Source organism: Lepisosteus platostomus, chromosome 7, assembly GCF_059453375.1.
Source record: "Lepisosteus platostomus isolate fLepPlt1 chromosome 7, fLepPlt1.hap1, whole genome shotgun sequence".
Taxonomy (NCBI): Eukaryota; Metazoa; Chordata; class Actinopteri; order Semionotiformes; family Lepisosteidae; genus Lepisosteus; species Lepisosteus platostomus.
This window is the reverse complement of record NC_142617.1, coordinates 52790101-52817709: the sequence shown is the minus strand read 5'-3', so window position 1 is coordinate 52817709 and position 27609 is coordinate 52790101. Positions and strand designations below refer to the sequence as shown.

At 44.8% G+C, this 27609-nt stretch overlaps 1 protein-coding gene across 1 annotated transcript in view; it reads left to right on the top strand.

Moving 5' to 3' along the window:
* Positions 1–27031, top strand: part of iqgap1 (IQ motif containing GTPase activating protein 1) — a 46057-nt gene extending 19026 nt beyond the window's left edge. Inside the window, exons 6-38 of the mRNA XM_088641211.1 lie at positions 709–776; positions 1610–1723; positions 2220–2398; positions 4017–4107; positions 4713–4876; positions 5008–5092; positions 5534–5697; positions 6102–6262; positions 6648–6772; positions 7152–7315; positions 13713–13803; positions 14217–14384; positions 14680–14822; positions 15106–15276; positions 15821–15904; positions 16126–16197; positions 16286–16355; positions 16706–16914; positions 17329–17484; positions 18007–18170; positions 18800–19024; positions 19383–19523; positions 19617–19701; positions 21239–21471; positions 21892–22024; positions 22155–22257; positions 22362–22497; positions 22863–22950; positions 23081–23290; positions 23909–24075; positions 24223–24345; positions 24458–24566; positions 25074–27031. Coding sequence (XP_088497337.1) covers positions 709–776; positions 1610–1723; positions 2220–2398; positions 4017–4107; positions 4713–4876; positions 5008–5092; positions 5534–5697; positions 6102–6262; positions 6648–6772; positions 7152–7315; positions 13713–13803; positions 14217–14384; positions 14680–14822; positions 15106–15276; positions 15821–15904; positions 16126–16197; positions 16286–16355; positions 16706–16914; positions 17329–17484; positions 18007–18170; positions 18800–19024; positions 19383–19523; positions 19617–19701; positions 21239–21471; positions 21892–22024; positions 22155–22257; positions 22362–22497; positions 22863–22950; positions 23081–23290; positions 23909–24075; positions 24223–24345; positions 24458–24566; positions 25074–25187 — 4510 coding nt within the window. The 3' untranslated portion in view covers positions 25188–27031. The remainder of the gene's footprint in view (positions 1–708; positions 777–1609; positions 1724–2219; positions 2399–4016; positions 4108–4712; positions 4877–5007; positions 5093–5533; positions 5698–6101; positions 6263–6647; positions 6773–7151; positions 7316–13712; positions 13804–14216; positions 14385–14679; positions 14823–15105; positions 15277–15820; positions 15905–16125; positions 16198–16285; positions 16356–16705; positions 16915–17328; positions 17485–18006; positions 18171–18799; positions 19025–19382; positions 19524–19616; positions 19702–21238; positions 21472–21891; positions 22025–22154; positions 22258–22361; positions 22498–22862; positions 22951–23080; positions 23291–23908; positions 24076–24222; positions 24346–24457; positions 24567–25073) is intronic.
* Positions 27032–27609: the final 578 nt, after the last annotated feature.

Sequence of the window (27609 nt, the reverse complement as noted above, 5' to 3'; positions counted from 1 at the left end):
GAGATATCTCTTTAGAGATATCTCCTAGCAGACTCCTTGGTTCAGAGGATTCAAGAAGTGGGGAGAGTATTAAAATTTACTTGGATTAAAAATTTAAACCACACTCACAAGTTCTGTACTGAACTGTCATATTTGATAGTCTTTTCTTGACTCCTGGGTGTATTCCTAGGGAAATTCCATTGCATATTGCTTAATATATTTAGAACTTATTAAATTCTCTTAAATAACATTTAGGTAGGTATCACTACAGTATTGAATGAAAATTAATAAAGGAGGCAAACTGGCTTTAGAGCTGAGAGGCCACAGTGCAGCTCATTTCAGAGCAGGGAAAAGGGGAGGCCCAGGCAAGGGAGATCAGGAAAGCTGGTAGGGGAGTGTCTGTATGTTCTCGAAATGTTAAATAGTGCAGAGAGACTATATAGGAAAATAACACCTACAGCAAATACATTGGGGGGGGAAATGTCATTAAAAACATAATTAAAGGAATCAGAACTCCTTTATCCATGTGCATGCCAGTACTGTATGTGCATATTATTCTTGTATAGCCCGTTGTGACCTCTATCATAAACCTACACCTGTTAGATGGGTAGGGCCTCCTGTGGAAAATTTCTGCCGTGTCCTGATCGTGTTACCACTTTAAATAACATTTAGGCAGATTTCACTGCAGGACTGAATGGAAACCCTGTCTCTCTCTTCCTGTTCCTCCAGTTTGTACCTGTTCAAGCTGGGCTTGGCCCCTCAAATCCAAGATCTCTATGGCAAGGTGGATTTCACAGGTAAGTGACATTGAAGCATCCTGTGGGAAGCTTGGCTTGCAGTGGGAGGTATAGTCCTGAGACTCAATGCCCAACGTTAAGCACCAGAGGGGTTAAGGCAACGGTAGGCAGGAGATGAGGTGACTCACTGCCGATGATGTGAAACACATTAGCGATTGTGCTTGTGTTTCCTGTTATTTGTGCTTCCATCTCTCTCTGCCTGCCAAGCTCAGGGCTGGGGAGTTGTTTATCATAGCTGTACAGAAAACAAGCATTTTCCACTTCTGAATCCTCCCCACGGTGAGGGTCAACACAACCAAGAGCAGCGTGCTTCCCTTATGGCTTCTGCTGTTAAAATGATGCTGTTCCAAAGGGAAGAGCATGTGCTGCACAGGGACCATGGCCCGTTTCTCACAGAGCCTCCTAATGTAGAGATTGTGTCGGGCAGGTCTAGAAGGGGGTTGGCAGTAAATGCTGGTGAATTTGTTGGGATTTAGCACATCAGCCCAGGGCAGCGGATGCAAACCTGGCTCCAGTGTGTTCAAATACACGTCCTACTAATTCCTGAAGAGCCAGCCTGCTTGTCCAACAGACCTGCTTACACAGTGTAGTATCTGTGCGGTTTGTACCAAACTCAGTTTCAAACTCTCCGTCTCTCTTGGATTGTGGGAGATGGGAATAAGCTACTCATCCTCCATGATGTTTAAGCCAGTCATTTTGTTTCTTTCAAGAAATAGCTGTACAGTGTCGTGAGATCACTTATGTAGCTACTAAAAATCAAACAGGTTAGATGGGCCAGATAGACACATCTCGTCTACTGTCTGATGTTCCTCTGTTCCCTCTCCAACATGCAGAGGAGGAAATCAACAATATGAAAAGTGAGCTGGAGAAGTACGGGATTCAGATGCCTGCTTTCAGTAAGATTGGTGGGATCTTGGCCAATGAGCTGTCAGTGGATGAAGCTGCCTGTGAGTTCAATTTCCTGAGAATGGGGCAAAGGGGAGGTGGTCTGGTCAGAGATTTGGTGGTTTCCTCCAGTCTGGGTGGGAGGAATTTCAGTTCCTAAATACCTATTACGAAGATGGTTCATTTTATGCCTGAAGAGGTACCTCCTTATCAAATATGCTTTAAAAACAGTAGATGCTTTCCATATACCTATCTACAACAACAGCAAAAAAAAACAAAGGCACAAAATTTTAAAATTTGTTACGTTTAAAACAGCTGTCCACATAAGGCACAAAGACCTGACCTGAAAGAGATAAAAGTGCAAAAATCAAGTTAGAGCCGTAATGATTTCACTGCAATGTATATGGAATGTTTACAGTATTTAATTTCTTATGGGCTTTCTATCTATCAGCCCGTGATGATCACAGTGGAGACATCTGTAGCCCGAGCATTATATAGCAGCGCTTTTCTGAGTGAAGATTTCACATTCACGTGTGGCCTCCATCTTTCACCCTCTAGTGCATGCTGCAGTGATTGCCATCAATGATGCCATTGACCACGGCGTACCAGAGGGCACTATGGCAGCAATGCGCAACCCCAACGCCATGCTGGTCAACATAGACGAGGGCTCTGCCCAGGACTACCAAGACAGGCTCTACCTGGCCAAGCAGGAGAAAGTGGCCAGTGCCAGAAAACGGGTACCATTTTGCTCACTTGACTCTGTGCTTTGTATTCTAGTGCTGCCTAGTTGGCGTTATTACATCGGTAGACTAGCTAGATCGTAAGAGAACTATAGATGAAAGAAGCACGTGTTGACTTTTTTCTTCATCTTCGAGCATTCTATCACATCTCTGTGTAATAAAATAGGATTATTTTTAGATTCTTCTACTTTTTGTAAATGTTTTTTTTTTATCTTTTGAAATTATAAGATACATCTGTACAACTACAGGACTGTACTGAGTTATAGCTGAATTCCTGGAAGTGCATACTGAGAATGAATTAGGGAAAACGGTATCTCCGTTCAAAAACATGAGTGAATTCTAGTTTGCAAGCACTTCACAAAAGTCCTTATTGCAAAAAAGTGCCCTTGCAAATGTTACATAAACAGCCATTAGTGCCGTGCAAAAGAAAAACAGCTATTGTAAGTATTAAATACATTTGAGAATCAAAAGAAATTCCATGTTATGAAGTTAATACATTTCACATGGCTGAAGAATACAAGTTTCGATCAAAAACAAATGGCATAGTTTGTGTCATTTTTGTTACTTGATCATTTATGACTGAACATGATGCACTCAAGTAAATTTTGACTTCTGCGTAAGTACTTCATTGCCTTGTTAGTGAGCGTGTTGGTTAAGCATGGATGATAAGGTCATTTAACCTGTTGAACGTTTAGGCTATTAGAAATCATGAAAGAAAAAACAAAAGTATCCATTCCACCCGCTTTCAAGAGAACAGTGCTATTGGTTGTGTATGTTGGAGGCTGCACTAAGTCACTTCAAGTAAATTCTCTAGCAGTGGAACAAGTCCTATTTGGTGATGAATTAAGGTTTTGTCTAGACCATCCTGAGGGTTGTCATTGAGCGCATGTGGCACAGATCAGGTCTGGGCTGGGGTGTGTAGTTGCTGTAGAACTCCACTTATAATGATGAATGGCAGCCTGACTGCACAGCACTACAGTGATCAAGTCCTGGGACCTCACCCTCTGCTCTTCCTGCAGGCTCATCCTGCAGGACAACACATCCTCATGCTGCTCATGTAGCAACAGCTTTCTTGCAAGATGAGAATGTGACACTTATGCTATGGATGCCAAATGCACCAGATACAAACTCCGTTGAGCATTTGTGGGATGAACTGGGATGATATGTGGCATTTAGGGCTCAGAGATCAGTGAACAGTCTCATGCTTCTCCAGGCTATGTAAGACACTTGTAATCTGTTACAAAGCACCTGTTGCAGATGCACAGCTTGCATTGCTTCCGTAGGTGGTCACATGCTACTAACCTGTGACTTTCATGGTAGACACCTTGTTGATCAATCCTGTTAATGACAAATTTTAATCAGTCTAATGACTTGACCTTCCTCATGTCTCTGCAACAGGATATCAGTACACATGCTATAAAAAAGCAGCTTTAAAGGATAAGGTTTTTCTTATTGTTACGTTTTGATTATGTTGATGTCATTTTCTTGTTTCGGTGATCTGCATATTTTATTAATCTCACAATACATGACATCGGATATAAAGTGATTGGTAGTCTCGATATGAGTTAGTGGGATTATCTGTCCAGTTCCGGCCCTGACTGTTGTTGTGTTCTAGATGGCAGGGGAGAACTCAGAGGAGGAGCGAGATGTGTATGAGGAGTTGCTCACCCAGGCCGAGATACAGGGCAACATCAAAAAAGTCAACCGTGAGTAATCCTGCCAGCCTGGCATGCCAGCCCCCTACAAGACTCTCGCATTCACATACAGAAATCCCTTTATTTACATGACACCATACATGTTTTCCCCACAAAGAAGTATTTGAAAACATCTTATTGCATCACTTCTGCACTGTAGTACTAATTCTTAGTATACCGTATAAAATGTAGTTCAATCATCAGGGGTTTTGAAAAACTGTACTACTTATATCATAACCTACAACATAACCTAATTATATCACACTGTAGACCACAGTGTAGTTTCTAGACAAACACTGCATTGACAATATCTGTAAACAGCAATTGTTAATTCTTAAGTGCTCTGCACAGTGAAAGGAAATATATTTTACATTTTTAAATTGGCAACTTAGGCAACTATACTATAAATGCATGTTATGGACAAGGCCTTGACTCAGTGAATCTCTCAACCTATAGCTTTCACTTTCACTGACTCTGAAAGTCGGTTTTCACTCTCCACTTCTTTTTCTGGTCTGCTATTGTCTATTTTGAGTCCTTGGCTGTCTTTATTCTTCTCCCTCTATTATTTCCCTGTTCTCTGTCTCCTCCCCACACACTTACTTCTCTCTCCCTCTCAGTGGGCAATGCCCTGAGCTCAACGGAGCAGGCCATCCTCAGCGGTGACGAGGACAGGTTGTACGACGCGCTCCGCTCCCAGGCCCTGGGCCTGCGCGGCCTGCAGCCCCAGAACAAGGAGTGGTACCTCAAGCAGCTCGACTCCGACCGCAAGAACAAGAAGCAGGTATCAGCCCCCTGCCTCCCGCGGGCTTTCTCTCCCTCGTCATGAGTTAGCAGCTCGGCCAGTGGCGGATGTGAAAGTAGGCCGGTTTGGCCCACACGTGTGATTTTATAACATCAATCTCTCATTCCCAGAGCTACCCGGGGGAGCTGCTTACTAGGGAAGAGTTGCAGAGCGGAGTGGACCTGGCAAACGAGGATGCAGCCAGCTACCAGAGGCGTAATTCCCTTTCCTTCTTTGACGTCCCTCATACACAAGCCCATTCTCAAACACCCTGTGGAAGCCTTTTAATTCACACTAATATGACAAAGTCCAGTCCTTCATTTTTGAAGATCAGCTTGCTGCAGAGCGATATGCTACACACGTTGTAGCTAAATGTGTTATAATATGTGGTTTTACAAACTAAGGCCAACAGTCTACCAGTGAAGAAGCTGATATTTTGTGGCCTATAAGTGGGATCTCTTCCCATTTTAATTTAAACAGTTTATACAAATCTAAAATTTGCATAAAACTTTTGTGAAACCTGTTACCTGGAGTTGCAGAGTGGAGTCAAAGAAAGATACTGGATATAAAGCGCATTGTTAGGGCACTAGTGCATGCTCTATCCTGTAGAGCGAGTCTATGTGTCTGCATTGGCTCCTCTGCCTTTTCTTCCCCCAGTGCTGGTGGCTGTACAGCGGATCAACGCTGCCATTCGTGCCGGCGTGGCGGAGGACACAGTCTCAGAGCTGATGAAACCTGATGCCCGGCTGCCCCAGGTGTACCCCACAGCTGCAGACCTGTACCAGCGAGAGCTCGCCACCCTGCAGCAGCAGAGTTCAGAGGTCGGGGGTCGGCACTGCACTCGCCGTTACCAGCTACATGTGGCCATTACCTTTAACAGTTCACATATTCAGTTACACCCCACCTCATCACAGTGATCCAAAAAGCATGGGGGGTCTCTACCTTATTTTATTGATTTTTTTTTCTTTCTCTTCACTTCATTTCCATTGATAAAATATTAAAATAAAACATGAAGTACCATTTTGGTAGTATATATTACCCGGGTTTTCCTTAAAGTGGAAGCAGTGCCGCTCTGAGAACTCACTAAAACAGGGTTCAGACAGCACAGATGAAGATAGAACATCTTTGGACAGAAAGTAATATATACAGAGATCTATGAGCCTTACCAGGTGCTAGCATGCTGCATTCTGCCCAGTGTTCTGAGACTCTGTGATTGGTCATGCAGGGTTCCTTGACACACCCGGAGCTGATGGTGGCTGTGGAGATGCTGTCATCCGTGGTGCTGATTAACCGCAGTCTGGACGCTGGTGACAGGGCGGCAGTGTGGAGGCAGCTAGAGAGCCCCGTGACTGGGCTCAGCAATGTGGAAGACGAGTGTGCCCAGAGGTGAGGAGCAGTGGAGCACTGCTTAGAGGCCGGGCAAGGTTGGGCGAAGGTGCTTTTGGAGTGGAGGAGCTGGACACAAAGGGGCCATGTGCAGAGAAAATGTGGACAAAAGGACCTGAAGCAGAATAGTTTGGGGTCAGTTCACTGAAGTCACTTAGACTGACTTAAGTGTTGTCATAGTATAAGTTGAGTGATCCATGGAAAGACAAATCTGTGCAGTGCAGGAATAATGGCTTAGTGACCTTAAAGGTTTAAAACCACAGTACAGCAATGTATTAAAGGGGAATTGCTGCATTGTGGACCTAAGAGTAAGGAGCGTGCAGCAACCACATGTTAATTTAATGCATGGAAGTCACAGGAAGTTTAAACCCCATGCTACTTTCAGGTACATCGATGAGTTGATGCGGATGAAGATGGCGGTACGGGCTGAGACCAATGAGTTTCTCTCTTGGAACGACATCCAAGCCTGCATAGACCAAGTCAACACCGCTGTCCAGGAGGAACATGAAAGTAAGTCGACTACTGGACAGAGAGACTGCGCAGAAGGCTCCCATTGAACAGGAAGACCGAGAGCGGGTTTCATACGCACTGATGTGAGACAGGAAACTAGTGTACAAAATTATCGGAGGAGGGCTCACATGTGAAGGAAAGATTGGGATCAGTTGTCCAAACTAGTGGGAGGTATTCTCAGCTAAGCATTGAATAGTTCAGAAAACTCCCTTTGAGAAGACTGTTTGGCATGATGGTTGTGAACAGCTCAATGATCAGTTCCTCGCAGCAGCGAATTGATCAAAGGGCAGACGGGATGCGGTTGAGCAGAAGAGAAGGTGGCGCGAACAAGATACGACTGAATGCGACTCTGACTCCCTTCTGCCCCTCTTAACACCAGGGATCATGGCAATCGGGCAGATCAATGAGGCGCTGGAGGAAGGCGACGTACAGAAGACGCTGGCGGCTCTGCAGCACCCAGCTGCCAAGCTGTCGGATGTGGACCCTCCAGTGGCACAACACTACTACGACAAGCTGCTGGAGGCCCGCAGGGAGAAGGCACACGTAAGGCCAGCCACCCGCTCTGCCGAGCCCAACTTCATGAGTGCTTTGTGTGTAGTTTGAAAGGACACTAGTTGGCAGCCTCCTTCCTCGCTTAATTCTCCATTGAATTTCTCAGGAGTGCATTCTGACGGTCCTGGTCATTAACTTAGTTTGAGAAGCTGGTGGTGCCTAGGGTTCAAGACGTCAGGCTGCTTTAACAAACAGCAAGAATGCACTTATAAGCCATCAAAGCAAACTCAGGGAAGCAGAAATGTTGCATAGCAGGAGAGTCACCAGAGACTAATCAGCGAGGCTTGAACTTAATTAGACCAACACTAATCCCTGAGACGCGCATGTAGCTAAACTCTTCAGCAAAACCAACAATACCACAGGATTATGGTGTTTCTCTCTGACACACTGCAGTATAAAACAAAATTGCACTGTTTGTTTCAAAGATAGAAAAGCAATTTTAACAAAAATGTTGAAGCACAGTTACAAGCATTTAATGTGACAAGATTAGTGAAAGTGGGGCGGCATCGTGTTGCTACCGCGCAGTGCTGCAGCTCTGGTTTCAATTCCTAGGGTTGGACTTGTGTGGAGTTTGTATTTTCTTCCTGTGCTCAAGTGGGTTTCCTCCAGGTGCTCCGGATTCCTTCCACACAGCAAAGACAGAAAGATCTGTTAATTGGTATTCTGGTGTGTGTGTGTATTTGTTTGTGACCTGCAATGGACTTGTGTCCAATCCAGGGTGCACCCTGCCGTGAGCCTAGTGCTTGCCAGAATAGACTCCAGCTCTCCTGCGACACTGTATTGCATACAGTGGTGAGAAAATGGATGGATGTGTTAGTGACAGGCTGTTGGAGGATCAAGTCTGATGTGTGAGATCTGCTGCACTGACCCGACAGAAGCTGCGGTCAGAAGACGGAAGATTGAATCCAAGAGCTGGCTCTGCTGAAAGCAGGAAGGGCAGGCAGGCAAAAGTAAAACTGAAAAGGCAGACACAATCCAGAGATGTAGTCAGGCAGGCAGGGGTCAAGCTGAGAGGATCCGATTGAAGTACAAGGGGAATCCGTCGCAGAGTTGATTTACAGACAGAGCCCAAAGCACTGGGCTCAGTCCAAGATGAGGTCAAACAGGCAGGGCCAAAGCATGGAGAAAGCAGGCCAAACAGTGGGGAAGTCCAAAGTCGTGGTCGAAACAAAGGTTATTCAAAGCCGAGGGATTACACAACAAGAGATACGACGGTAAACCATATGACTGAACGAGGAGTATTGTCTATGCAGGACTTAGATACCCGCTGAAAAAAGGTAAATACCGCCTTAATTGTGCACCAATGGTATTGATGATTATCCCAATCTTGTCATCACGGCAACTGGTGAATTGGCAGACTGAGTGTAGACTCGTCTGGTTGCCGTGGTGATTTGGGTGCGCAAGTTGCCACGGCGATGGCATCACGTCATGGTTGCCATTGAAAAAATTGCAAGTAGCGAACAGGTTTCAGTGATAGGGGAGTTGGCTGTTAAGATAGAGGGTGCTGGTTTGCTGTTTTGAATGTCAAGCTCTCCTCTGTGACAGGGTGTGAGGTGCCTGATAGCCTGAGTGTGTCGACAGAAATTAATGTGCAGGGTTTTTGCTGGTGAAAGGTGAAGATGACGGCCATACGTGTAGTATATTTGAGAGGTTTCCTGCTGGTTTGAAGCTCAAAGTTATGTTTCAGGGTGTCATTGCAGAGATTCTGTTTTCAGAACTGGGAAGGGTGTTTCTGTTGATAGTCTGTTAGGGAAGGGTTAGCTAAAGGGATTGGGGGCCATCGAGTTCATGCTGAAGCGCTAACATTTCCAAGTGGGCAGTGTATCTGTAGTCGTGTGGTGAGCTGTTCTTTCCATTCATAGACCCAGGTGTCTTTTATATGGGCAATGTGTTGAGTCTGAATTTATTTTCTGTTCCGAGGTCAGAGTGACTAAATCGCAGAACCTTGCACCAAGCATTTGGAATATGGTTTCCTTCGTTTTCAGTTTGATTGAAATGCTGCAATGGAAATTTTAGCTCGGCACAGCTTGTGGAACTGAACGAGTTTGGGTTTTTTTTAATCGGAAAGTTTTTTAGGGAAAAATGTATTATGCTTTCTGGATTCCTCCCTCATCTTCCAGAGTTAATGCCAATCTGGAACACTGGACCAAGTGAGAGGAGGTCACATATGGATGTCAGAGTTATGCTCGTCTCAAGTGTCCTTTTGGGTAATTGGCTAAGTCAGGCTGTCCATTATTAGGAGGCAAACTGACTTCCTTCTGTTATGTGTTACTGACTGAAATACTGCACTGAACTGGAATGGCCGGAGTTCATGAGTTTTTGGGACACCCCCTTTTTATTGTTGTTTTTTTTTTAATGTTTCACCCTTATCAGCATCCTGTCTGGAACTTCAGTGCTGTGGGAATTGGATTTGTGTTAGTTGCCAAGACCATTTCCTTACCACATGTTCCCAAAAAAGCAAATAACAAAACCCTATCGGTGGCTGGAAGGGGGTGGAGACTAAGAGCCAGTCATCGATATTGCTTCCTTATATGGGCAAGCAAGCCAGCTCCTAAAACTCCCGCTGTCCAATGGAATCTTTGCCTTCATGAAACCTCAAGTCTGGGTGGTGGACCCTGCAGGGAGTGACTCTGTGCAGCTCTTAGATAGATAATAATAGAATAGATAACACCTCCTGGGGAGAAATTAATCTCGCCTCTTAGTGAAGGAGTTCCTCTTTTTCACCACAACGTCCTCGTTTAATGTTCATTTTTACTGTGATTCCGACAGTCTCTCACTGATACAGAGATACAGAAAGGGGATCTGCTGTGCGTGAATGACGGTCACATCACGAGACGACGCACATGTTCCTCGGAGCTCCTGGAAGCTGATCAGCAGAATGCAGTTTCCCCCCCCCAGCAGCGGGACTGTGCTCAGGAGCTCTCAAACTCAGCTCTGTTCTTTAATGACACAGGAAGTGGCTTACAGAGAGGAAGTCCTTGGACGGCGAAGTATTGCAACGCAATGCACATGCTGCCGGAGCCGAGAGCAGAGGGAGGGGGACAGAGGGAGACGGGGAAGGAGCCCACACGAAGGGAGAAAGGAGGCAGGGAGTGTAGAGGGCGCGGGAGATTGATCGGCTAACTCTGTGTAAGGCGTGTTCAGCAAGACTGAAAGGATGAAAAGGAGTCACTGTGATAAAATGGAAGTGTTCTGCTTTGTTTGAGAGGCGGAGATGGAGGTCTACGTCGGCAGTGTTATTCCTGGCACCTTGAATGTGCAGCCCACAGGCTGCAGGCCTGTGGTGTTTGTGGCGAGCATGAGGCGAGAGTCGGAGTGTGTCCAAGCTCTGCAGGCTCTCCGGCACCTGTGTAGCGTGGCCCTCTGAGAGCTCTCATGCAGTTGTGAACTGAGCGAGGTGCTTCTCACAGCCTTGCTCCTATTTTGTTTTTTAAACCCCAACCTCCCCCTCCATCACAAGCAAATCTAAATCTGAACACACATCACCACCAGAATGACATGACACAGGTTTTAGTGTCAGCATCATTCTGTCTTTACTGGAATTTTGGGTTGAAATTAGAAAAGAGAAGACGGCAGGGTGAAATCTGGTGTACCACACCCATATTCTCACTTCCTCAATTCAGCCTCGAAGGGGTATTTGTGACAAAATACTTAACTGTAATTAGAGAAATCTTAACCCCATCTCTGGAACTTTATTCCTCTCTAGTAATCACCAGTTAACTCTGGGTCTATATTTAGAATCACATTTTGTTTACTGTAACGACAGTGTGCTAACTAGAAGAAAGCAATCAGTGTGCATTTGTGAACTCTTAGAAATACATAATGTTTCTAGTGCATGTACCATCCACTGTCCCTGATATCTAATCAGCTTTAATCACCAGCTGGAGACTTGAGCCTGTTGTCTGCACCAACAGATTGTCTTTCACTTCTACTAAGTGAGTATGAGTGTGTTGTGTCCACTACAGGCCATATTTTCTCAGAAGAGAGGAGGTTGGAGGGTGGGGGGGTTGCACAAAGAGGGCTCTGTGTTTCATCCAATCAGCAGGCAGTTGTTTTCATTCCGGAAACCAAGCTCAGCAGGCAGCGCTTGACATTTACACACGCTGCAGGCGCCATCTGGTGGCAAATGTTTGTCACTGCGGCTCAGTCGCTGCCAGTATTCGGACATTATTCGCTTGAGTGATAGTTGAGAGCCAGTTCGACAAAAGTTTCTTAAAATAATTTTTTCATGCTTGTCTTGCTTATTCTTAATCCATCCCAGAGTAGCAGCTGGCCCACATCATCCAACTCTGAAGTGTAGAACCTTTGACCTTGGGCAAGTTACAAAGTAAACATCTTGTAATATTTGTTGGTAGTATTTTATCACCAATAGTATTTTGTGTATTGGTGTCATGAGATACTCAATGAATGGGTAATTAGGAAGATTTAGAGCTTAAGAAGCCACTTGAAGGAGACCGTGATTCAGTCCCTGTGGTCAGCTGGCCAGTGGAAAATTACAGCATCCCTTCCCAGGCTGAAATGACATTTGTGCTCACTGCAGAAGCTCTGTAACCAATAGATCTCTGAACGACTGCTGAACCAGTAAATATTTAAGCTGACCATGGACGCTCAGTTAATGTGATCAACATCCATCTTAACAGCTCTTCTCCCAACTTAAATCTTGACAACTCTTCTGATTCCTCAAGGAACACACACTGGATTTTAATTTCTAAAGTTGTCAGTTTTCCTCGACTAACAGTAACAGCAGATATTTACAATAGAAGGAATTAACTTTAGTGGACAGTCTTTTTTTAAGGTGACATCAACACAGTACCTGGAAACATCAAAAAAGGATTTGGCTTCATCTCATACTTACCTAACCTCATGTCTGTGCTAAAGTGGGATTTGGAGTTAATTTGAGGGGGATGCAAATGTTTTGTTATCCTTATTGTACAGGATTTTAAAAAATTCAGCTACTCGTGTAGATTCATTACTAAAACATTCTCATTATACGAAAAATACGTTACTGCATTTAAGAAGAGCAAATGCCACCTGTTAGCCCTGCTGGGAGAATCCGAGTTATTGATCTCTCGATTCAGATCAGTCGAAACAGAGGTGTAGTTCAAGCCTGGTACAGCTGTCTGGAATACATTGCTCTGGTTTAAACTTGTTGCATCAAGAGAGACGAGAACAAATAGTGAAAGTTGGTAACTAAACATCATGATACTGTTTGCGTGACCTCCCAGTCATAAGCCATTTTCAGAACTTGGGTCAAAAGGGCAACAACTTGTTAAATACTACTTTTGGTGGACCGCATATGACCACATCTAGTCTGAATTTTCATGTTCAGCACATTCTTGTTTCTACTCTTTTCTGTTTTTTTTTAGTAAAATCTAATCCATGTCAGACGATCCTGCATTGGGGGTGGGTTTACTGTAATTCACGCTACGCTAAAGAAAATCCTGGGGGTGTATATTTCTGTATGTAGTAAAGAAGTGCCATTGAAGGTAACACAGAAGTCTCATACTGTTGAGTCTCAACAGTCTCGTAAGGTTGTCGCATCTTTTTACAACCACAGTAACATCGTCTTTTTTGATGCTGACTGATCTCATGCTTGCATCTTGTTTTGTCATTATCAGCAAACCTGTAGAGTGCCCAGTTCATTTTTACTTGTGTGTTCACTGCTCACTGATGGATGAACGGAGCACTTCTGGTTCGGTATGGATTAGATGGTTGTAAAGCTTCTGTGTCCTTTACTAAAGGGGAACTGCAATTCTGATTTTAAATTTCGGGGTTAGAAGGAATCAGCATTAAAGAATGCATTTCAAACCACAATAAAAGTTAAATGTACACAGTAACTTGTGAAACCTCCAATTTATATCACAAAAAAGCTGAAATTTCCAGGTCTGCGCAGCGCCATATTCTGCTATTCAGAACGAGGAAATAAAACTTCTGGTCAGGTGTTGCAGCCATATGGCACTATAAACAAGCAGGCTTGTAAATACATTTCTTTCAATCTACTCGAAATATTGCTCTTGACTTCAAGACAGTTTTGCTGACAACTGTGTATGTTAACTCTGCCTGCAGATCACGTTGAAACAATGAAATGTTAAATGTCATCTGCATTACTTACTCGCTCGTACATTGCATTACAGTGACTAGTGAGCAGGAAGGGCTGCTCCATATCACGATTCACGCAAACTCTCACTCTTGCCCATGGCGAGACTAGGGGTTTGCGACAACACTGCGACTTACAGTACTTCGACAAAGTTCACCGTTTTGTGCTTAATTCAAAATTTGTATTTTTTTTCTAGAATTTCAATTCATTTATTTTGTTATGGAGATTGTGTAGCCAGGCTGAGAAATTGGGACTGCAGTCCCCCTTGACTGTGTGCATCTCTCTCTGCAGGAGACCCAGGACCCTTCAGCTGTGCTGTGGCTGGATGAGATCCAGGACACTGTGCACACCTCCAATAAAGATACCCAGGATGCCCTGCTGTGTAAGACCATACCCTCCGACTCAGACTGACCGCCTGTCCATTCAACACTGTTATTCTCTCTGGGCCCGCACTGGTAAAGGGAGAGGTTGTTGTCTCTATTACACCCAAGATCTGTTCACATGACAGACTAGAAGGCTTTTTATGTTTTTGAGTGGGATGCAACAGTTCAATATCAATCCTTGTGAAAAAGTTGTGAAATTGCGTGATACATTGTGGTTCTCTATCCAGTCTCACATAGGTCTCTCAGTATACACAGAGAACTGTTAACTAACTTACTTTGATCTGAACCACCCAGTAAAACTGAGGGAGCAGGGCTGTTTCAGAGACGTGTTTCTGGGGGACCGTGTGTGGATAAGATCTCTGCAGCTCTCTCCTCACCTCCTCTTCTCTCTCTCTTGCTCATGCTCCATTAGTCTCCCAGGCGATCTTGGCCATCAATGAGGCAGTGGAACAAGGAGATGCCCCCCAGACCCTGGCAGCCCTCCGCTGCCCCAGTTCGGGGCTGTATGGCATTACCCCTGAGTGTGCCCAGACCTACCAAAACGACCTCACCAATGCCAAGCAGGACAAGAAGACAGAAGGTGAGAGTTGTCTGAAGAACGTAGGAAGTGGCAGTTGGTTGTCCAAGTATTTTTACAGAAGTGCTCATTTTGTTTCACCTGAGTCTGGGTTGCATGGTTAAAGTCAATGTCTTTTTGTTAGTCTCTTTATGGTACAAGCTCCTAATGTGGTCATTAAAAATGCCTTTATAGTTGGGTACTTTTGCTTCACAGTTAATGTCAGCTCTTTATTAAACAATGCAGAGTGTTAAGGCTAAATCTGTTTCTAGCCGAGGTTTGGTGAAAAGCCAGTCCTGTCCCATTCCCTTGCCTGTAGGTGACAACGGCAGTGAGTGGATGAAGAACTGGGTGAAGGGGGGACACAATTACTACTTCAACTTGAAAACGAGAGAGGGCAGCTGGGATGAGCCCCTCAACTTCATTCAGAACAACACCCAGCTGAGCAAGGAGGAGATCCAGGTGGGCATCTGGCAAGAAGGAGGGTAGGGGCAGAGTAAGAAGTAAGAAGGTGATAAAGAGTAAAGTGAAGCCGGTATCAGGAGTTTATTTCATTTTTTCTGGTAGTGACGAGGAGAACACTTTGTTTCAAAACAAACATCTGTCTGTATTCTTTTTAGCGTGTCCAGCAGACGCAGCCTTACGTGGGGATCATTATTAAAACCACGTTTGGATCAAATGATACCACTAGTGAGTTGACGTACTGTTACTCTTTCTGTCTCGCTCCCACAATCGCTGCTCTCAGTCGGTGGTGTCTGGAGTGACCAGCGCCTATAATCGGGAGCAGCTGTGGCTGGCCAACGAGAGCCTCATCAGCAAGCTGCAGGCCCGCTGTCGGGGCTTCCTGGTGAGGGACGGCCTGAAGAAACGGCTCAGCTACCTGAAGTCCCAGGACCCGGCCATCACCCGCATCCAGGTACAGCCCTCTAACCTACAGGTCTCTGCTGTGCACACGGTGAGACACACAAGATCAAGTTCATGTTTATTTGTCATTCCACCCATATACAAGTATACAGTGGAACAGAATATCGTTCCTCCTGGTCCACAGTGCAAATACAGACAGGACACTGACATTGTAGAAAGGATACACATAGTGCCAAGTGCAGGTAGTGCAAATTACAAGGCAAATACATAATACAATATATACAACACACGGGGGGATATAAACCCTGTTTCTGGAATTGGAGTGGGTGCAAGTAGATTCCAGGGTGCTGAGGAGGCGCTGTTTTTTCCAGACCAGAATCAGCCACTGCATCTGTGTGTGCTACCATCTTAGTATGGCGAGGGGCCACATTGACCTTTCTCAGCTGTTTATACAGTACAGTACGTGCACAAAGGCTGAGGTCCCTCTGACATAGTGCACAGGAAATTATGCACTAGTCTTTTTATCTGGGTGCAGGTTCATAGCTGCAAAAGAAACCAAATTTAGACAGTACTGATGTGTTGACTCTTTCTAACAGGCCCATTGGAGAGGACACAAGCAGAGGAAGAAGTTCCAGGACAGGAAGCAGTACCTTAAGGACCACAGTGAGGAGGCTGTCAAGGTAGCTCACTCAGTTTTTGTGGCATGTCCTTTTTTTTGTCTGCCTGTTCATGCTTTTGTTGAGTTAAAAGTCAGTATTCTTTGCTTATACGCCATTTGGGTGGTGCTGTATGGTTTTGTCTCAGTCTCGTGTCCCTGGGCATGTGGGTGTGTTTGTAGGAATGTCTGCAGCCAGATCTGCAGTCGGTCTGTGCCTGTGAGTGATGGTGGTTCTCCCCTCAGATCCAGTCAAAGGTGAGGATGTATCAAGCCCGGAAGAAGTACCAGGACCGCCTCAAATATTTCAGAGACCATGTGAGTATGCCATGATGCCATATCATAATTGTGCCGCACTGGCTCAGTATTAATACTTGCATATATTGACCGTTTATGTTTGTTCCAGATGGCTGAAATTGTGAAGATTCAGGCATTCATCCGAGCCAACAAAGCCAGGGATGACTACAAGACTCTAAGTGAGTATCCATATGGGAGAGGAGCAAGAGCCAGCACTCTGCATCCAACCTCTGTCTGCTCTCACTACAGTTATTTAGTCTTCATTTGCACTTGTATTTCAATGTATGTATGATTCTGCTAAATGCAGATGTAGCAACACGTGTTTTAGAATTACTGTTTTTATGCATTTTTTTCTGAAGTCATTCCCTCTGTTCCTGAAGGTCTGTGCTGCTCTCTTCACTGTTGCTGTCTCTCTCACATGCCTACTTTTCCCCTCTTGGTCTCTTCCCCCCATCTCCTGTTCCGTTTGATAGTATTCCATGTCATATCTGTCCGTGACCTCCTTCCTCTTCTCCTTCCTCTTGTCCAGTCAGCGCCGAGGACCCCCCGATGGCGGTGGTGCGGAAGTTTGTCCACTTGCTGGACCACAGCGACCAGGATTTCCAGGAGGAGCTGGAGCTGATGAGGCTGCGCGAGGAGGTGGTCACCAACATCCGCTCCAACCAGCAGCTGGAGAACGACCTGAACCTCATGGACATCAAGATCGGCCTGCTGGTGAAAAACAAGATCACCCTGCAGGTACAGATCCATTGCTTAGGCTGCCTGGGCGTAGTGTCTGATCAGTTACTTTGCAGTACTCAGGGCCACTTGACTGCAAACACTTAACAGTTGTTTAATACTTAACACTGGGACTACAAAATTGGCACCAAACCTGGACTGTTTATAATGTGAAAATGCCCAGAAAAACTGTATTTTCAATAAAATAAAACTGCATTGTCTGTAATGTGTTCTTCTTGAAGTTAGTGAGAGGCTAATTTTAATATCGGTCTTCATGCCATAAAGATCGTTTTTATTCCTATAGCTCTTCGTGTGTTTATCCACTGCCACATCTTCAGTACAGTTCCTTACTCACATGGTATTGTAGGTGTCTCCCCCTAGTGGCAAGAGCCAGCAGTGACTCTTGTGTGTTTGTGTTCTTCTGTTCCTGTGCAGGAAGTGGTGTCTCACAGCAAGAAGCTGTCAAAGAAGAATAAGGACCAACTGTCTGACATGTTGATGATGAACAAGCAGAAGGGAGGGTTGAAGGCTCTTAGCAAGGAGAAGAGAGTCAAGCTGGAAGCCTACCAGTATCTTTTCTACCTGCTTCAGGTATACATCACTGACTGCAGACATTGACTATAATTTCCTGTTGAGTCCTGTTTATTTATCTATGAAGGTAAAAAAACTATAAAGTTATTATATATCAGACATATCCTTGCGTTTAGCTAATTTTAGACCTTTGCACACACAGGGTACATTTTAAACATTTATTTTGCGTTTTGTGAAATTAAGAATTTATTTTTCCTTTTCTCAAAACCTACACTGTAGAATGTGATAGGGAAGTGCTTTATAACCGTACCCCTGGGCCTCTGGCCTAAGTATTCTGCACACCAAATACCTCTGAAAAACAACTGACGCTTAATCACTTTGTCATATCTGATTGTCCTTAAAAGCTCTGCAGTGTCAAATTAATAGAATTCGGTTAACTTCTGCAACCCTTTTCGGTTTCAATTAGTCACACACTTCTGAAATAAGGGGTACCTAAGAGCACTCTCCTTGTCTGGCATGTTTTAGCGTGTTGTGGTATGACAAAGGAGGTTCATAGTATGCCCCTCTCCATGCTTCCCTTAGACAAACCCCACCTACCTGGCCAAGCTGATCTTCCAGATGCCCCAGAACAAGTCTACCAAGTTCATGGACTCTGTGATTTTCACGCTCTATAATTACGCCTCCAATCAGCGGGAGGAGTACCTGCTTCTCAAGCTCTTCAAGACTGCTCTTCAGGAGGAAATCAAGTAAGAGAGCAAGGGTCTACTGTATGCCTCTTCCAGCATCAGCTCCCATCAAAGAATGGTGCAAGACAGCGCAGCAAGAGATTTCTATGCCAAGCAGCACTGCTGCCTTTGTCCTTGTGATTTATGAATTGCAAAAAATAAATTTGCAAAAGGTTTCCAAAAAATAAATTTTGCTTTTATAGTGGAGATTATTTCTAAACTAGGAGACACACTTCCAACTATTTTCTAGTTCTCCTGTGGAGTACACAGTCTCTTTTAAAACATTGACATTGAAGTACATTGCTTTCAACTGATGGGTCTTTTTTTTTTAATTCTCAGTTCAGCTGTAGCATTTTAGCTTCATCAACAATATTGTCACTTGAATGTAATCATGGACATATATATATATTCTGTATAGGTGTCTAGCTGCATCATCATGCATAGGCTCCAAGGAAGGCTGTTTTCTTTCTTCTCTTTTCATCATGGAATAAACCTATTACTTGTTCCTATATTACATATAGCTTGTTGCGTATTAAGTTCAACATGTACTACAAGCCACAAAGTTCAATGAGAAATACCTGTATCTGATTTTGTGATGCACGTGTCTGTGTAGAGGTCCAGTAATGAACTTCTTTGGGGTTTGTGTGCAGGTCAAAAGTGGACCAGATCCAGGAGATCGTGACCGGGAACCCCACGGTAATTAAGATGGTGGTGAGCTTCAACCGTGGGGCGCGCGGCCAGAACGCTCTGCGCCAGATCTTGTCCCCTGTGGTTAAGGAGATCATGGACGACAAGACGCTGAACATCAAAACCGACCCTGTGGACATCTATAAGAGCTGGGTTAACCAAATGGAGTCTCAGACTGGCGAGGCCAGGTGAGAGGTGCTCTTTGCTCCAGCTCTTGCATGATCAGCCCTGGTTCTGTCAGAATAGTTCACATTTTGGAATTTTTGGAATCGCATCATGGATCTTTAATCTTCTATTTCATGGAAGTCTTTAATCAGGTCTCAAAAACTGGTCAGTTCCAGGCAAATACTTGGAAAAACAATAAAGGTCTAAGATTAAGTTTAGAATTAAAGTTAGTGCGAAGGGTAGGCCACAGGTTGGAGCTAGGGGTAGAGCTAGATTAATACTAGCGTTAGGGTTAAGACTAGGTCTGGGGTTAAGGATTAACGTTAGACTGGAAGAAGGAGGTTTTACGTGTTGTTCTGACTTGACCTGGCGTGTTGACAGTAAGCTGCCCTACGACGTGACTCCGGAGCAGGCCATGGCTCATGAAGAGGTGCGTACCAGGCTTGACGCGTCAATCAAGAACATGAGGACCGTCACGGACAAGTTCCTGTCTGCAATTATTGTCTCAGTGGACAAAATACCGTACGTATACATCCCCAGGTGGAGTAATGGGGAAGAATCATTGGAAAAAATGTTGTCTATACATGAACCCTGCATATTTCTGCTCTGTTACAGATACGGGATGCGGTTCATTGCCAAGGTGCTGAAGGACACGCTACATGAGAAGTTCCCAGATGCCACCGAAGATGAGCTGCTGAAGGTCTGTTAAACACTGTAGCAAGCCCAGCAGTGAGTGGGCGCAGTTCTCACCAGACCACACAGGACTGAGGAACATAATGCCAGTACTTTCCACAGCTTAGGAAATCAGCTCTGTAGTTAGATTTTCCATTATCTATGCAACTAAAGCAAAAGGTGCCATTCAGCTGTCTGCAAATATGTGTGTAATGAATGTGTTAATTATGCATCTGGATATAAATGTATAGAGACGTGAGAAGTTAAATCAACTTAATTTTAACTATTGTGCTTAATAAAGGTTAAAATAAACTTACTCTGAAGATTCCCTCCAGGTACAAACTTCATTTAGTTCAGGGAGTTTCCCTTCCAAGCAGGGCTTAAGAGTTGTCAGTAGCGTAATGTGTAAAGAGGCAAGCTCAGATCATGACCATTTTTTAAAATGTATATATACGTATATCATGTGTTGCATTTAGTTCTCTTGGCTATAAAAACTACTCACTCCCTCTTAATGTGCACGCCGATGCTTTTCTTCAAAGAAGTTTCTGTAGTTTATATGCTAGAGGAGAGGGAGGGCGTTGCTTTGACTGTCTTTTATCATGGGACTCCTGAAACCCACTGTTTGCTGTACAACACGATCTGTGTTGCCTGGGCTGTGCCTAAAATGTCAGTGGAGGCAAACCAGAGGTTCTCCCAGGCTTGACTGCACCCTCAACCTTAGTTTCTTGCTTGTCCCTACCTGCACTTTACCCCAGCATCTGTGGGGAGAAGGCACTGTTCCATCTCCCCCACACTGTGCTTCCCTCACAGTCTACACCTTTCCCTTCTTTTTTTATTGTGAGCTGTTTCTTTTTATCTCCCCTCTCCCCTCTCCCCTCTCCCCTCTCCCCTCTCCCCTCTCCCTCTCCCTCCCTCTCTCTCTCTTCTCGGCTCCAGCTGTCCTCTCTGCACTTGCCTGTGCTTGCCTCTGGGGATGTGTTGTACTCCAGTGCCCTGGCACAGGAAAGGTGAGCAGCTGCCCATGTCTCTTGTCCCTTCACCCTTGCTCCTACAAGACCAGTGAGATCTGTCAGTCTCTGCAGCCACACACAGACATCTAGGAAACACATCACAGGCATGGTAAAAGAAAAAAGACTCTACAGACGTGTACTAATAAAAGGCACTTCAGTCAGAACACAGTGCTGCTGTTCACCACTACCTCAGGCAAACATTCTTCTTGGCATTTCTTTCCCACGGTAATTGTTGAGCAAACTGTAATCATTTGTGTGACTGAAGTGAAGTCTGTGACAACCTAAAAGTTGTCCATGTTGCTAATGGTAAGCCTATTTGAAGTGAAGAAATGTCAATATCAGGTGTTAGGTTGTTTATAGATTGTCTTATTTTGAATCACACGTCAGGATATCGGCAAATGGACCTGTATCGCTAACAGGCAATGAGCAATGAGTTAGCCAGAGAATATGATCAGAGATTGGTTGTGTGCATTGCCAGTTATTTGCTTTGGCTGCAATCAGAAGACCAGTGATTGTAAACGTCCAACTTAGTCACTGATTCACTGTGTATTTCAGATCGTGGGGAACCTGCTGTATTACCGCTACATGAACCCTGCTATCGTGGCACCAGATGCTTTTGACATCATTGACCTGTCTGCGGGAGGACAGCTGACCACTGACCAGCGCCGTAACCTGGGCTCCATCGCCAAAATGCTGCAACATGCGGCATCTAACAAGATGTTTCTAGGAGACAACGCACACCTCAACCCCATCAATGAATACCTCAGCAACTCCTACCAGAAATTTAGGTGTGTCCTCCGTTCCTTCGTGCCCACCTGACAGACTGCTTGTCTAACACAACCCCCATTCAGTTTCTGCAGTATCTGTACCTGCACACAGCCTAAGTCCACACACTTAATCCTAATAATGTCTATAGATTGAAGGAGGCATATTTTTTGGATACTTATGGTAGTTTTTATTTTCCATTAGAGTTTTTTTTTTCCAGCAGGATGGTCTCTGTGTAATCTTCTTTTGCCCAAGCCTTTGTATGAACCTCATTTGCTTGTTAATTTTTATCCTTTAATCTCAACTGCTGTCTCTGCCCTTCTTCTCACTGTTCTCCTTCTCCCATCCTCTGCTTGCTCAGCCCTACCACCTTGATATGGCGTCTGTGTTCCTCTTCGTCTTGCCCTCTCTCAGTCCCTTGTCCTTCTTGTCGCCCACTACAGGCGTTTCCTGCTGGCAGCCTGTGACGTCCCTTCGCTGGAAGACAAGTTCAATGTGGATGAGTACTCAGACCTGGTCACGCTGACCAAGCCTGTCATCTACATTTCCATCGGAGAAATCATCAACACACACACGGTCAGTGCCAGCCATGTACACACGTGCCTCGTGCTCACAGCTATTAGCAGTCAATGGGACTGATTAAGAATTCCTATCTTCGTGTCCATCTCAGTCACATGCAACCATCTCTTTGTCTCTTTACTTTCAGCTCTTGCTGGATCATCAGGATGCCATCGCCCCCGAACACAACGATCCCATCCATGAGCTGTTAGAGGACCTGGGCGAGGTGCCTACCATAGAGTCACTCATTGGTGAGGACTACAGAGTATCTGCCATTGTCAAGAAGATGCAGTCTCTGCTGCACATTAGTGTGAGAAGAGAATGATCTGACCTTGCCCTGTTCTTCATGGCCTAGGTGAAGGTACACTGCCTGCCAGTGACCCCAACAAGGAAATGCTGGGCAAGACGGAGGTGTCCCTCACACTCACCAACAAGTTTGATGTTCCGGACAGTGAGAATGCTGAGATGGATGCCAAGACGCTCTTGCTAAAGTAGGGCACCAGCGCACACCGGGCATTGAAAAGAACTGATTTAGTATAGTGCTTCTCTTCTTTGGTGTGCAAGTGCAGTGATTTGATCATCCATCTCTTCATTAGAAGAAGTAAAATCTCTTAAATGTTCTGATTCACCTGCCAAATATTATCGAGTTTAAAATTCTTCATGTTTTTAGCCTAGAATAACCTTTATCCTCTTCCTTATCTTTCAAAATATAATGATGTGCTGAAGCAGGATGGGCTTAACAGAACTGAGGGCAGAGCCTCTTCGAGCATGGCTTCCTTGCCCCAGACTGACCAATGCTTTCTCTGAAGCCATGAAAATGAGAGACACTTTTCCCTCTCCCTACTTCTCTCCGTAGCACCAAGAGGCTCATAGTGGATGTGATCCGCTTCCAACCTGGAGAGACTCTTACTGAGATCTTGGAGACTCCTGCTGCTGCAGAGCAAGTGAGTGGCCACCCCTGGGGAAAACTTCAGGTCTCATTTACGTGTCTGGACGCCTCATGGAACATGAAACGGGGAGGGGAAATGTCATGTGTCCAGGCCGATCTTGACTGTTGTTTGTTCCGCACCCCAGGAAGCAGAGTACCAGCGTGCCATGCAGCGCCGAGCCATCCGGGATGCCAAGACGCCTGAGAAGATGAAGCAGAAGAAGCCGGTGCAGGATGACACTCTCACCCTGGAGGGCAAGAAGGAGAAGATCCAGGGCAACCTGAAGCGCCTGGGCGAGCTGGGCAAAATCAGCCCCGAGAAGCGCTACCAAGACCTCATCAACGACATCGCCAAGGTACCAGCGCTACCAGCCACTGGGCAGGGCAGGACAGGAGGGAGGCAGGAACAGGGAGACAACAGTGGCCAACACTGGTCTTAATGAAATGGCTGAGACTAAAAAAAAAAAAAGATATTAGGTGTCAACGCTGCTAATGTTTGCCTCAGTTTACAGCATAAAATGGCAGGTTGACAAAAATGAAAGGCCTCGTGCTGTTGGAGTTGTGGAAAATCACTTGATCTGTTCTTTGAGACTGACACAAGAATATCACTGAGGGGCAGTGGGTTTTGATTAAAGCTGTATCATGAAGATTTATTTCTACAATACAACCTGTTTGGTCCTGTAAGTTGCAGGGTAGGCAAGCAGGTTGAAACAGGCACCCGGTAATTAGCACTCGCTTTTTTATTTAGAAAATTGGGGAGATAAATCCCTTTTTCTTTAAGTGGCTGTTCAAGAACCATTTACTGAAATTCCTGTGGTGTAGTTTTCTTTCTTCTTAGTTCACAAAATTGTTGCCGCTCTGGTTTCTGTTATTGGTTCAAACATGTTCTTTACATACTGAGCTCGTCTTGCCCTCTTTTTCACTTTCATATTCTTGCTTTTTCTCACTCTGGTCTCCCTGATTTCCTTCCCCAGGACATCAGGAATCAGCGCCGGTACCGTCAGAGGCGAAAGGCGGAGCTGGTGAAACTGCAGCAGACCAATGCAGCCCTCAACTCCAAGACCAGCTTCTTCAACGAGCAGATCGACTACTACAACCAGTATATCAAGACCTGCATGGACAACCTGGCCAGCAAGGGCAAGTGAGTGACCAGCCCGCCTGTGTGATGCCCACAGCTCGGCAACTCTCAGAAATGCCTTTCGCACTTGACAAACATCAGACCTGCAGACGAGAGACCAGGCAGCTATGTAATGTCTCTCTGTTTCTCACTCCCCCATCTTCCCTCCAGGGTGTCGAAGAAACCAGGCGAGGTGAAAGCCAAGAAAAGCAAGCAGGTGTCTCAGAAGTACACAGCTGCCCGACTACATGAGAAAGGGGTGCTGATAGCCATCGAAGAACTGCAGGCTAACCAGTGAGCTTTCTCCTTTCCCTCCTATCCTCTCTGCACCTCTCACACTTTCTTCTTTACCTGCCTCCCTCTCTCTCTCTGGCACTAACGTTTTTGCTTCGTCTGCCTGCCACAGGTTCAAGAATGTCATCTTTGAGATCTCCCCATCCGAGGAAGTTGGAGACTTTGATGTGAAGGCCAAGTTTATGGGCGTTCAAATAGAGACTGTAGTATTACATTACCAGGTAAGGCATCCCAGGACTGTCTGTGCCTCCCTCTGCCAGCTCTTAACAGCGCCACCAGATTGTGAGAACGAGCCAAGGGAAGGTCACTGATTCTCTGATGTTGAGAAGATAACTATCCATCTTCATGCCACCAGTGTAACCAACAGGGCCTCGCAGGGGCCGTGAAGCAGAAAAGGACTGAGGAGACGTGACTAGAAAAGGAGGGAAATCTGTAGAGACCTGAAGTTTTATACAGTATGAGAGAATCAAAATGAAATCATATTAAAACCATATAATTCTAGTTCCCCTTCTGAAATCAGGACTACAGTCATTTTTCATGGACTAAATCGAATTTCAACTTCTCTTATTTCATATGACTTTTTCATGACCTAATAGGGACAGTATTTTCCTACTTCAGCTAATTTATCCCTTTCCCACAGATCTTAAGAAATTTTAATGGTTGTAGTTGTTGATAAGGACCATGGAAGACTTACTGAGCTGCTCACTCTGTCCGTCTCCCCTCCGCAGGACCTACTGCAGCTCCAGTACGAGGGGGTGGCCGTGATGAAGCTGTTCGACAAAGCCACCATCAACGTCAACCTGCTCATCTTCCTCCTGAATAAGAAATTCTACGGCAAATAAAAAGAATGTGAACGAGATAGGATGCAGACTCTGTTCGAAGATGCCCCCTGCACAAACACACAAACCTGAATATTCACACGCAGCACTTCACTAGAGGTGTCTCCCCCCCACCCCTCCCCACTCCCAGCCATAGGAATCATCCTCAGAGCCCTGCTGTGGTTCAGACAAGGTGGGAGGACCAGGCCTTGTGGGGGTGGCTGCAGATATGTCCCCCAATAAACACTTAATACTTCTGTACTGCAGCGCAGCAGCCTAGAATCTCCAGACTCTTTTAATTGTGTATAATGGCAACTCACCCTTCACCCGTCAGTGAATCCCTCTCAGATTATCCTCTGGGCCCTGGGAGACACGGATTTTAAGAGGGGAGCAGCTTGTCCACGTGGAAAAGGGGTGGAGGGGTTATTTCTGCAGGCAGGTTCCTCCCTTTCAGCTATGCATGTTAAGCCATTAACAATCTGTGGCTTGAATCCATATTTTTGGATGCTTTTTAATTTGTGGAAAGTGTTTATTTCCGCTTGAACTCTTTTTATGCACAGGACACCAGTGTACGGTATTTAAAAGTAATAAACTGTAATGTGTTAACATCAGCCTGGCCTGCGTGTCCAGGGAACAGCACTGGCGGACTCTATTCCCGTCTGTTCGCCTGTCTCATCCTCATACATCCCCCTCCCTAAATTAAATTTAATTAATTTCCTTCATGAAATGGAAAAAAGTTGAATTGTCTGGGGATGAATGTCCATAGGAAAAGGAAATTACTTCTCTCCAAGCATTTCTTTGACTCGACACCATTTTCTGTGTTCAGGATTTTTAGAGTGTATACAGACCAGTGCGTACTTTTCTTAAAAAAAACACTTATGATGGGCTCTGTGAAGTGTTATATTTATTCCTGAGATTAATGTGGAACAGAACACGTTTAAAACACAGACAATCTCTGCCAATCAGTTAAGCTCTGCTGTACCATGCTATTAGACAATCAGTATAAATCAAGCTTATTCCATACAAACGGATGTGCCATGACTAAAAAGTCCCCCAGACACTCCAGCCAGAATGGCTAGTTTCAGCCACAGGTGCTCCACTTCTGAAGAGTAAAATGGACAGAGCCTGGCCAACACATGTCTTTTCTTCACATTTCTTCATATATAATGTATTGCTTAATGAAAAACAAAAACTATAATTTTGGAAAACATAAGTGCAGATCTTATAATTTATGAAAAGACAGCAGAAAGTAGAGATGGATTTTGCCTCAGTGGAAGCAGACTTCCTTGCTCTAGCCTGTGGGTTGGTGCAGAGAAGGGGAACTGGGATTTTGACTCCACTAAATTGTACAGAATTTCCAATCTTCTGTTGCTAGTACCCTTTTTATCTATGATGCATTACTGCCTGGATTTAAGCAGATAATCATTGTATCCGTGTCCTGCCAATGTTACATAGTCATTCATGAACTCCTCACCGCTTTCAATAGAAACACAGTATTATTTCAAATGTTGTTTTGCAGTAACAGCTGTAGGCCACCAGATGTCCCCATGTGTGGTGTTAGGGTGGAAAGTATACTGTTTCCAGGTGTTTGCAGATGTGAGTAGCCTGGCCTCCCTGCATGTCCAGGCAGTAATGCTCATTACTGCATAAGCCACTCTTGAGAGAGATTCAGGATGTGTTGAGTTTGTCCAGTGTACCACAGGCTTGCACTCTGCAGGAAAAGGCCCCAGTGTAGCTCCTTCAATAGGATGTACTTATATTTGTAAGAAATCTTTTGTTCCGTTGCACTGTTTTGATATTACCTGGTGTGCCTTCAAATATAAAAACAAAGCTTTTAACAGTACCTAATAAAGTGCTGTCCTAAAAGAGCTTTTGTGTCTCCTCTTTCATTGTGCATTTCTTTCGACTATGGTCTCCCTTTTTTGTCAGAAGCTAAATGTGTTTTGCGTCTGCTATTTACAATGGGGAGTTAATACAGAAAACAGTGGAGTTAGGTAACTCCTCTAATGACCCACTAGTTAAATGATGGGGACAGGTACCTAGCATTGGCTAAGAGTTACATTGGAGTTTGTTGAAAGGCTCATCAGCTGAAGGTGGTCTGTTTTGCTACCTGTACTCTTTGGAGTTCTCTAGTGCCAACATACTATACAACCAGGAATCCTTTTTGTAGCTGTGTATGTGACTTTCCTTTCCAAGTGCCACTTCAGCCAGTCCTTCAAGCTGAGAGGGAAGTCATTTTCCCACCTTCTCAAACTGCATAGGTTGTGATAATGAAGAGTACTGTTTTTAAAGTCACCATTTGTTTGCAGTCTGCCCCTGATCGGAATTTGAAAGCCTCTGTCAAGCTTAGATATAAACAAAAAAATGCAAAATCTGGAAGCTCGGCATCATGAGTATTTTTCTAAACACAGGAAGAGTGACTAAAGACATGGCTACAACATGTATT